The 11,319-nt window shown below is 45.6% G+C and overlaps 2 protein-coding genes across 2 annotated transcripts; both read right to left on the bottom strand.

The window, feature by feature from the left end:
• On the bottom strand, positions 1 to 3,706 carry LOC122188900 (keratin, type I cytoskeletal 12-like). The gene is made up of 8 exons (XM_042887575.1): positions 3,092 to 3,706; positions 2,438 to 2,520; positions 2,065 to 2,221; positions 1,528 to 1,689; positions 1,311 to 1,436; positions 729 to 940; positions 381 to 463; positions 1 to 98 (listed from the first exon to the last, which is right to left on the bottom strand). The coding sequence occupies exons 1-8, from the start codon at positions 3,704 to 3,706 to the stop codon at positions 1 to 3; spliced, it is 1,536 nt and encodes a 511-aa protein (XP_042743509.1).
• Positions 3,707 to 5,016: 1,310 nt separating this feature from the next.
• Positions 5,017 to 8,878, bottom strand: LOC122188901 (keratin, type I cytoskeletal 20-like). Its single transcript, XM_042887576.1, has 8 exons — positions 8,421 to 8,878; positions 8,115 to 8,197; positions 7,757 to 7,913; positions 7,431 to 7,592; positions 7,223 to 7,348; positions 6,850 to 7,070; positions 5,929 to 5,963; positions 5,017 to 5,293 (listed from the first exon to the last, which is right to left on the bottom strand). The coding sequence occupies exons 1-8, from the start codon at positions 8,841 to 8,843 to the stop codon at positions 5,196 to 5,198; spliced, it is 1,305 nt and encodes a 434-aa protein (XP_042743510.1). The 5' UTR covers positions 8,844 to 8,878; the 3' UTR covers positions 5,017 to 5,195.
• Positions 8,879 to 11,319: the final 2,441 nt, after the last annotated feature.

Raw genomic sequence — 11,319 nt, 5'->3', positions numbered from 1 at the left:
TCATATCTTCTCTTCAACTTCCTTCACGTGCGATGCAACAACTTTTCCATCCACCACTTCCTCAACGATCGTCTTGATCTTCCTGGTTTTGGTGGGATCTGAGCATCACAAAGGACACAAAGCAAATATTGAGCCAGTTGTTACCACACCTCACATGGACGGCTGCGTGGAAATTAGTTACTTGTTCCAAAGAACTATGATGTAATTAAACAGAATGGCATGCATTATTTTACTTTAAAACTTTGGAAATAATTCTGAATGGGTACTTAATAGTTCTGTATCTGGTAGTTCTGCTGGTTATGCCAAACATCGATATTTGCCTGAATTTCAGTGTTCAAGGGCTATTACAGCAAAGCTTTATTCGGTTGAGTTCTGCCTACCCTGAGAAGAATCCAGTGACTGCGTTTGTGACTTCGGCCCCGTCAAAGATGAGCTTTCAAATACAACTCCCTGCCCGCCACCCCTGAAAATGAAGCAGAGACACGCAGTGCTGCAGTGTTTGTCACGTTCAGGAGAGTTTGTGTTATTTCCTCTTCAGGTTGGCATTCATAGGTTAATTAAATACTGTGTAGAACTCATGATGTCTGTGAAGAAGAGCCAGTTTTCAGAATCTGTCCATCTGCCTTACTTGTCTTCTGGTGAGCGCAGCGCTTGTTTTTGACTCTTCCTGGAGAGGATGCTGTTACTGAAAATAAAACAAAGATTTGGGATGCTTTCCTTACACAAACTCGCCGTCCAGCAGGCGGCGGTAGGTTTCGATCTCCATTTCCAGGCGAGACTTGATGTCGAGAAGCTGCTGATACTCCGCGCCCTGGCGCTCCATGTCAGCCCTGACCTGCAGCAGCTGAGACTCCAGGTTCCCAATCTGAAGCTGCATTTGTGAAAGCTGAGCGCAGTAACCTCCTTCTGTTTCTGCTAACGTGTCTTCAAGGGATTTTTTCTGTGTAGGAAAGACACTGAGTAATAGCTGACTGAGGAAGAAGGATTCCTTACAAATACAAAGCAACAGAATCAGTTTGATGGCAGTAAGCGTAGCCTCACTGTTCAGAGGTATTTGTTTTTTTTCTTGAAATCCTGGTTTGTTAATTAGCTTTTGCTGCTTCACTGAATGTGGACATGAAAGTTAACTTGCTTTATAACATGTTACTCACAATCCAGTTGTGTATATATGACTGCTATTTAAGAACTAAAAGAATGCACGATTTAATAGGAAATACATGCAAACCTTTGATCCTGTAGAAAAGTATAAGATCTAAAAAGAGCTGGTAAGTTGGAGAAGGTTCTCTGTCTAATTAGCAGTTTCCACATACCATGGCAAGCTGAGATTGTAGCTCAATTTCCAAGTTCTGAAGAGTCCGTTTCAGGTCGGTGATCTCGCTTTTCCCTGACTGAAGCTGCTCGGTGTTGGTGGAGATCTCCCTTTTCAGCTCCCCACTCTGAAATGGCAAAGAGGAAGAGTAACTCCTCTGTTCTGGGCACTCACGGTTACACGCGTTGGGCCGAATTTTCCGTCAGTGAGGTTGTTACTTTTTCATTGAACCACGCTTCAGCCTCTTTTCGGTTTTGCTCAGCAATGACTTCGTACTGCCCCCTCATGTCATTCAGAAGCTTGGTGAGGTCAATTCCTGGGGCTGCATCCATTTCAACGCTGACTTGGCCAACTGCGCTGCTCTGGAGACCCTGGAGCTCCTGGAAAGATTTGAAGTAAAAATTATCTTAATAAAAGGCCAAATACTTCTACCAGCAACGTATGCAAAGAAATGTGTGCGACACAAATTCTTTTTCCATGGGAACCCTTCCTAACTATGTTCTGCCTCTTCTTTGAAGAATATGAAATGTCGAAATATGACACAGATCCTGCCTGTCATTTCCATTTGTCTCATGGATTTGATATTTAACTTTCTGATTCATTGCGTATCTCCTGAGCAAGCTCAGAAAAGAACAGCGAGCAAATGAAATACTGACATGAAACCAAGGATCTGCCACGTGTGTAACTGAGGGAATAATTGGATGTTTCACACTTCCATCTGCCGTTTTATGAATATATAAAGAAAAAACGTATACCTCTTCGTGATTCTTCTTGAGATAAGCCAGTTCTTCATTCAGGCTTTCAATCTGCATCTCCAAATCGGCTCTTGTCAAGGTCAGCTCATCCAGAACTCTGCGCAGACCGTTGATGTCAGCCTCCACACTCTGGCGAAGAGCCACTTCATTCTCGTATCTGAAAAATAAGTAATTAAATGTGCCTTTAATGTGGATAATGTGGCCAAATGCACACTGTTACTCTACTCCTACAGCTTTTGCTATGAAATCTTACTGCACAAAATTCTCATAGTATTTCTGTTAACTTATTCTTCAGTGAAAGAGATTTGTGAGTACTAAGAACGTTTCCCCCCGAGTACCAGGGAGAGGTTTTGCAGTACTGAGAGATACTTACTTCAGTCTGAAGTCATCAGCAGCCAGCCTGGCATTGTCAATCTGCAGGATGATTCTCGCATTGTCGATAGTCGCATTGATGATCTGGAACACAAGCACCGACCAGAGAATGATTTCACAGCCCAAGGGCTTTGCAGCTCAGCACAGCTTCTTGCACAGCTCTTATTCTAAGTGTGACAAAAGTAACTTCTTAGACCATTGCATAAATAACTGCAAACGTATATAGGACAGATTTCCAGCCTCTGCAAATTGTCTTGTTTCGCTTAGTGGAAGAATGCTAGTTTGCCCTGTGTAGTTCAGAATCTCTGCAGGATTTGCCAGGAAGTCTGTCTGATTTATGAATTGAATTTGTGATTTTAAAAATACAAAACTTTCTAAAATGTGAGCATTTGAACAAGACTTTGCACAGCTGGACTCCACTGCTTGCTTCCTTATTCACATTAAACCAAGTCACTTCACAGCATTGTGTGACAGAGCTACAGAACCAAAATTAATCATACATGGAAAGTTCCACACATGATTGCAGTGCAGGATGATTGCATGCATCCATCAGTAGCTTTGCTCTTGGTTTCTGAAAGGAAATTGTTATTTTTTTTCCAAATGTGCGGCAATGAATTGCAAACGCAGAGATGCATTGAGTACATAGCTTTGCTACCTTGTTTCGAAGATCTTCAATTATTGGGTAATATTTACTGTAGTCGTTCCCAGATCCCGGAACAGCAGCTCCAGGCCCATTTTTCTCATACCACTCTCGGATTTTACGTTCCAGCTCCGTATTGGCATCCTCCAGGGATCGCACTTTGTCCAGATAAGCGGCCAGGCGGTCATTGAGGTTCTGCATCGTTTCTTTTTTAGAACCAGAAAGAAGGCCGCCATCCCCACCACCACCGACGCCAAATCCACCTCCAAAGCCAGCAGCTGCGCCGCTGCCAAAGCCGCCTCCAAAAACGGCGCCTGAACCGCTCCCAAAACCGCTTCCTAAACCCCCACCAAAGCCACTGCCTGAGCCGCTTCCATAGCCGCCTCCTGAGCCGCTAACGAAGCCTCCGCCAAAGCCGCTGCCTGCGCTGCTCCCGAAGCCCCCGCCGAAGCCAGAGCCGAGCAGGGAAGCAGCACCGAACCCTCCGGCGGATCCAGCGCCAAACCCGAGGCTGCTGCCACCAAAGCCGCCTCCAGTGCTGCTGCCAGCCATCCGCAGAGAGCCCCCGCCAAGGCCGCTCCGAGAGGAGAACTGCCGGGATCCCACAGTGCTGCGCACAGACAGGGCCATGGTGCTGCGCAGGGCTGGGCTGCTTGGCCAGGCAGGGTGCGGAGCAGGGCAGATCGGGGACGCGGTGCCTTTATATAGGGGCTGTAGTGGTGGCAGCACCCTGACCCCAACCCCGCCTCCAAACAGAGCCCTGAATTCTTTCTTTCTCTCTCTTTCGAATTTAGGGAGGAGAAAAGCAGTTTAGTAAATCCAGGACAGACTAAATGATACGTGCAAATCTAAATTGCCCATGGGAGCGGAAATCTGGCACCCTGCAGGTGTTTGTATGAGGAGAAATGGGTGGAGTAGAGCTGAGACATCGAGATGATGTTTTGCCATGTGCAATGGAGCGCAAATTTCTTTTCACATTTAAATCCATCTTAAATAATTTTTCTGTCACTGCATATTCACTGCTTTCTTGGTTTGGGGCTATTTTCATAGAATTATGCTTGAGTGAGCAGAACGATCCCTTTCGTGTGATACTTCCCAGCATGCGTGTCAAAAATGTGTCTCTATCCACAACACTTTTCTGGTACAAACCTGTGGCAGATCGGTGTTCTCTGGGTGCCAAGTAAGAACTTAGCGAGAAGATCAAACGTGGCTCTAGGTTAGAAGCTTTGAGCTGGAAGCTCTTCAAAATCAATGTAGTTTTATTTCTAAGTTATTTTGAAAGACAAAAAATTGATTTTCCTTTGTCCTGGGTTAATTATATCACTGGATTTGTCAACTGAAATGTACTCCTCTTTAATTAACGCACACCCAGGAGCTCAGGTGTGGTTTTTGGGGTGGGCGGGGGTGGCAAACCGTATTAAGAGCAGTAGATCAAAAGTTTAAGTGAAGCATTTATGTAGAAATGAATTGATAGCCTGATATCAGTGACTCGGGACTAAGAAAGCAAAGAATTATTTCCCTTGGCAGCTCTTCATGAAAATGTAAATAATGCAGTGGGCAGCAGCGACTGCAAAAGGAAGAGCTGTGTGTTGTGTGAGGAGGAAGCGCCGACTCCTTGGCTGAAGGGCTCAGCAGGTTTGTGCAGCAGCGAGGGGGGCTGGCAGACGTGGCAGTGCTCAGCTCATATCTGACAGGCAGGTTGTATGATTGGTTATCAGGTATCTCTGGAAATTCCCAGAGAATGACAATTAACGAGAAGGCTTCTTCAGTTTTGCATTTTAATTTATTATGAAATGAAAATTGATGTTTCTTATTTGAAAATCACGTTTATTGAAGTGAGTCTCCAATGCACTGCAGTGATATTTCACATTCAGAACAGATGCACCGAATCAACATTTTGATGCTTTTTCAAATACAAATCTACTCTAAATGTTCTGCTGTGTAAGGCAAAAACGATTTTATTAATAAACACACACACACACAAAGATGAAAAACTGAATTGTCTGAGATTTGATAATTTGGCATTTTTCAACCCTTGCTGCTTTCAGGGAGAGTTAAATTGGTTTCTTTATGAAGTTCAGTGGTGCCATTTTGGTGCTCTCCCCTCCACTGGCGCTGCTCACATCTTCTCCTCGATCTCCTTAACCTGAGAGGACACGACTTTGCCATCAATCACCTCTTCGACAATTGTCTTGATCTTTTTAACTTTACTTGATTCTGGTAATGAAATGGAGCAGTACATTAATAAAAATGTATTGACAGGATAAAATTACTGTAGCACTGGCAGCAATTTCACTAATGAGAAAATAGACAAAAGCATCTTTTCAATGCACAGTTACCAGGAAGTAAACTTTTGGGTTTATCTTCCTTCTAACATTCTGTATGTTACCCATAATACTATTCTGGGTGTTGTGTTAAATAACTGTTCATCATTATGTTTTTGCTTCAGATTTGCACAAATTTGCTAACCTGAAAACTAGGACCTTGCTTACACAGATGGATTTTTTTGCTGTTGAAGTGTGTGCACTTCATTTAGGAGCCTGATCTCCTTGTGCGGTCAGTGGAGAGAAGCAGATGCCTCTGAAAACCTTCAGGAAGGAATTCCATAACCTTGCTGCTCATCTGCCCTTTGAGAAGTCTGTGGTTTTACCTTTGGCACCTAGGTTACACACATAACGCAGGGCTTGTATAATCCCTGCAGTTTTCCTGCTCGTACGGTTGATTGCTTTCTTGTTCTAAGAGTTCACTGGTTGTTTATTTGCTCTGAAAACTGTGCTTTTTAAAATCAGGCTGCTTAAGTCCATAACATTTAAACAAGAAGCCATCAAAAATACATGGCTTGTGCAACATACCTTTTTCAAGATCATTTGCCTCCTCTTGGACAAACCTGTTCAGATCATAAACAGAAAAATGTAAGTAAACTGCGTGACATATAGAAGGAACAACCTGGTATGCTTTCTGCACCTTTCATCAAAACACATAAGTTTCCTTTCATCAAGATGTTGGCTAAAGCCAAGCCATGTGTTCAGATGAGTTTTCATTACTAAAGTAAATTTCATCTAGCATTAGCAATAGGTGAAGTTAACCTGCAGGCTGATTTCTGCACTGTTACAACTTCAGCTCCTGAGGATTTGCCCAGCCTGGTTCCTGAGGCAGAACTGCCGCACGGGGAGACCTTTGGGGAAGCACTGCTCTCTGCTCGTGCTGCTCTTTCAGAAACCTCTGCGCTGCACAGCAAGGGATGCTGGACTATCCGGACAATAGGTGTCAGCTCATTTGCACCTCCTACCTATTTAAGTAGCTCAGCTGCTGGCAGCAGAAGTACAGCAGAGCAGAATCCTGCGCAGGCTCCAAAACTTGCCATAGACTGCAAGAGGAGGTCAGTGTGTGCTCACTGAGTGCCTTGCTCTAATGTGGGCAGGTACTCATTCAGCCTAAAGCAGTTTAAAAAACTGTGCCCTGGGTTTCTGTCATTATAGTTATGGAAACGTTGATCTAAAACCACATCACCTTTATTCATGAGTGTGGGCGGCTATCAGGCTGCTCAGCTCAAGAAGAGTAACAGCATGTACCTGTGCACAGGCTGGCACAGACTGATCTGAGCACTGCAGCAGCCTCTGAAGGAGCGCAGACTGCAGCCTGCTTGGAGCCTACAGCTGAGAGCCGGGCAACAGGCAGGCTTTTTCCTTCAAAAACCAGGTGCCAGAAGGCAGATTTTACGGCTGTCTGAGAATTCAGAGAGCGTTTGCACTGCTGTCGGCCCCTTTCCTCACCTGACGTCCTCTCCTTCCAGCAGACGTCGGTACGTGGCGATCTCCAGCTCCAGGCGAGTCTTGATGTCCAGCAGGATGCTGTACTCCGTGTTCTGTGCCTCCATGTCGGCCCGCAGTTGCCTCAGCTGATTCTCTAACCTGGCAATTGTCTCCTGTATTTGAGCCAACTGAAAACTGTAACGTGCTTCAGTTTCAGCCAGAGTGTCTTCCAAAGACTTCTTCTACAATGAGTGAAAAAGAACAGAGATTTATTGTTCAAGAGGATGCATTTTGTCCTTAAAATTAGATTTGGAAAAATGTCTCAGTTTCTGTATTTATCTCTATAACCATCTTCTAAACACGGGCCCAACTTCAAGAACTGTGTATTACTCACCATGTTCAGATTGGTCTGTAATTCCACCTCCAGGCTCTGGCAGATCTGTCTCCGATCTGTGACCTGTCTCCTTTGTTCTTGCAGCTGTTCTACATTGATTGCTACTTCCTGGTTCAGCGCTTCTGTCTGAAATACGAAAATGGAAGGACTGTAAGCTGTGACCAAACATAACAGCGGCTCTTGCTGATGTTCAAGCCATTGACCTTACTTGCTTTTCAAATCGTTCTTTGGCTTCCTGGCGGTTCTTTTCTGCCATTTCTTCATACTGCCGCCTCATGTTTTCCATAATGCTTGAAAGATCAGTACCTGGAGCAGCATCCACCTCTACGCTAACCGAGCCGCCCACTTGTTTGCGCAGTCTGTCAACCTCCTGCAACATTGAGCACCGCGTTAGCATCAGCTCAAGTGAACTTTCAGGCCTAAATATCGGGCGCAAGTTCAAAATTACAGACACGGGGCTGACTCTTAATTCTTAGATGTCCCTGACAAAAAACAAACAAACAAACAAACAGGTGACAGTTTTGCTGCTCTCACCTCCTCATGGTTCTTCTTAAGAAACACTATTTCTTCATTCACATTTTCAATCTGTGATTCCAAGTCTGATTTAGTTAAAGTCAGGTCGTCAAGGACTCTCAGCAGCCCATTGATGTCGCTCTCAACACTTTGCCTGAGCAATAACTCATTTTCAAACCTGTAAAACAAGGCTTCTTTGGTCATCCTCGAAGTGCTGCCGTTTGACAGACATATCAAATCAATGACTTCTACAGCCCAAGTTCTAGAATATTTATTTTTACAGAGCTTTGTGGTTTACTTCTCAGCTTTGATACCAATGAGTAGATGTTATCCTGAATAACTGGGACATGAAGGAGTGCAGGCAATGCGTGCAACTTACTTCAGTCTGAAATCATCAGCAGCCAGCTTGGCGTTGTCAATCTGCAGGACAAGCTTTGCATTTTCCATCTGTGCAGCACTGATCTGAAAAGGAATGGTTGGAAAGGGATGAAGCAGTGGTAGTAGAACTCACAAAGAACACTGAGTGAGTCTTAAACATTAGAAAGTCTGTCACTAATTTGTATCCGGCCAGCGTTAAGCATTTCCTGTTCCAGGTGAGACAGTTCCAACTTGAAACAGCAGCTTTTCCACAACAGATTGTGATCTTGCAGTTCATGTTGTTATGGATGGCTGTATGAGATCTTACCTTGTTTTGGAGATCCTCGATTGTTTGAAAGTAGGAGCTGTAGTCGCTCCTTATGCCTCCTGTATTCTTCTCATGCCACTCCTTGATCTGCTTTTCAAGCAGGGAGTTTGCTTTCTCCAGAGAGCGCACCCTCTCCAGATAGGCGGCCAAACGGTCGTTTAGGTTTTGCATGGTTGATTTCTCATTGCCGGAGAGCAGCAGGTCGTTGTCAGAAAAGTTGGAGTAGAAGGCACCGCCGGAGCTCTGCCTGCGGACGGAGCTGCTGGAGACGCGGGTGCCATAGCCGCCCGCCCCGCCGTAGACGCTGGGCGCCTGGATGCGCTGCACGGTTGTGCTCCTGATGGACCGGGCGCTGCTGCCGGGCGCTGTGCCCTGCAGGCGGGCAGCCGTGCCCAGCTGGAAGCTTTGCGTGGAGAACGACATCGTGCTTCTGCTGAGGTGGGGCGGCTGACTCTACAACAGCGAGCAGCTGGAGCGAGGTGCGGTGTGCGTTCCGTCCACCTTTATGCTGTCTGTGGAAGAGGAAGCACGGTGGTTGTAAACCCCACCTCTCTTGACGCATGCTGTAATTGGTGTCAGTGCAAACAAAGCGCAGGACATTGTCCCTGCATTCTGTAGCGCAAAGGGTTTTTAATCTCTTCATCTGCCTTTGAAAAAACTCCTCAGGAAATTTGGTTTTCTTCGTTTTTAGTTTGAATAAAAGATAAAACACAAAGGAGCTGCTGAATCATTTATAGCAGCCTGTCTCTATACGGCCATTGTCAAACAGATCCCATGTGCAGGTTATGAAATTAAAATGAGTTGACTGTATGTGACAGGAGACTTTAAATATTTATATCTCAATCAAGTACATATTGCTGTTGTGTGAGCAGTCGCCTGGGCCCGAGGGTGGCGTAGAAAAGTCTCAAAATGATTAGAAAGATGGCATTTGTAGCGACTGCCTTAATTCATTCGATTGTGGGCACAAAACAGTAATCTTGGTGTGAAAATTACTGGCGTAGTTTGCTTGCATTGAATGTATGCTGTTCAGTGGTAGAAGGCCCTCAGAAGTTGAACTGGGCTGCAGTTCAGTTGAGATGAGTCAGAAAGTGCATTGCTGTGTGAGTAGGCAAAGCCATAAGGCTAATGGAACCACCTTGATTGCTCACTTTATTTTACATGTGAGATGCTGATGTCCATAGATAGAGCTGAGATCCAGCTTCCAGCACAGCTAGGTGCTCCTCAGCTCCAAGGCCTCCCGTGCGGCTGAAGGGAGAGCAGAGCAGAGCCTGGCAGTGTGCTCAGCACGCTGTGCCCTGCTGTTCCACTGCTGGCTGCTCTGCCGCTGACAGGAAATCAGCTGCCTCTGTTCAGCACACAAAGAAACCCCAGCAGCTGTGTTTTGAGGAGTTCCTCCAGCTGCAGTAGATGTACTTCTGAGATGTGAAATGCTGAGATACAGTGGACAGTGAGTGGAGAAGCTGATTGCTGAGGGAGTTACTGGCGCTGCACAAAAGCAGGCAGCAGGTGTGCAGCAGGACAAAGCAGGTGTAGTTCCTTGGGGCACTGCTTTTAGTGTACTTCAGTGTATTAATAATGTATAGCTAGTCAGGCAGAACAGTTAACATGTATTGTTTGTTTTAGTGAAAAAGAGCAGCTGTACGTACTGGTCTTCAATCTGGGGACAAGGAAATTGGTGGCAGGCTGAGCTGTGGGGCACTGCGCTGCATCTTGGAAGCATCCTCAGGATTTGAGAACTGAGCGTGGGATTCTATGGGCCCAGTTGTGCTCAGTTAAGTTACAGTGCTGTCAGAAGTCTGCTGAGTGGTGCTGGAGCAAGGCAGAGTTCAGCTGCTCTGGAAATATGCATATTCCAAAGCAACATGAGCAGCGTTCAGGGCAGAGCTCCTTTTCATGAAGATGCAAAGCGTACATTCAGCTGTCTGAACTGTCGTTGGACCTTGAGCTTTGGGTGTAGCTGAAAAGCATAAGTGTCTGAAAAACATTTATGGCAGGGCCAGTCAAAGTACACTAGCCAGGTCAATTACCTGTTGCTATAGACACTCAGGGAGGGTCTGTTCTATCTGCTCTGAATAGGAGTCATTGCCATTATTAGGGCACGGCAAAGATCCTGCTACAATTACATCTTCTGGCTGTGTGTTTCACTGCCTGGGTCTCTTATAGTATTCTCTGATGACTTGTTTTTAGCAGACTCCGTGCTCTGTCAGATTTTACGCAGATGTCTGAAGGTCTGTGTGTAGTCACAATAACTGTTGTAGCAACGCCAGCAAGTTGTTTGATTTCCTGTCACCTTTGTGATGGTCACTGAGCAATGAAGATAACCATACAAGGCTGTGATAACGTTGCGTGCCACGTCGCGCCTGTTAGTCACCAAGCAGCCAGAGGTAACCAGGCACGGGAGTTCCAGGAAAAAAGACACACCCAGCTTTGGCTCTGGGTTTGAGCAGCCTGTAGCTGGAGCACCTCTTTCCCTTTGGCTGAATTAAAGGTTTAACTAAAAAGGTTTTTTTAGTTCAGGCTTTAGTGATGATCCGCTTTAATGGTGAAATCCAGCGCCTGTTTATTAGTCCCCGTGACCGCATGGTTGGGTTCAGTTCGGGTTTTGTGTCATAACAATTTGATTCCATAATGTCTTTTACAACGCAGTTGTAAAAAGGCTTCCGCTGTACGAAGTACATTCAAGGAAGAGGAGTTCTGTGCTCAGTATTTCAGCTGTGTTTCAGCCACAATCCATATTGCTGTGTTTGAAAAATACCCCCTTCTCTTCATAACCTCCCTGTGAGAAGGTGTGGCCTCATTTGTGCCACACGTCTGGTTTAGAACCAAGAGAGGAGCAAGGTGAGCGTTCAGGCACTGTGCTGCTGTGCAGGTACAAGCCAACGGCAGCTTCTGAAAGCAG

Source organism: Lagopus leucura, unplaced genomic scaffold (assembly GCF_019238085.1).
Source record: "Lagopus leucura isolate 7727_CA_CO unplaced genomic scaffold, USGS_WTPT01 Super-Scaffold_100094, whole genome shotgun sequence".
Classification (NCBI taxonomy): domain Eukaryota; kingdom Metazoa; phylum Chordata; class Aves; order Galliformes; family Phasianidae; genus Lagopus; species Lagopus leucura.
The sequence above is the reverse complement of the archived record's forward strand: the minus strand, read 5'-3'. Positions and strand labels throughout refer to the sequence as shown.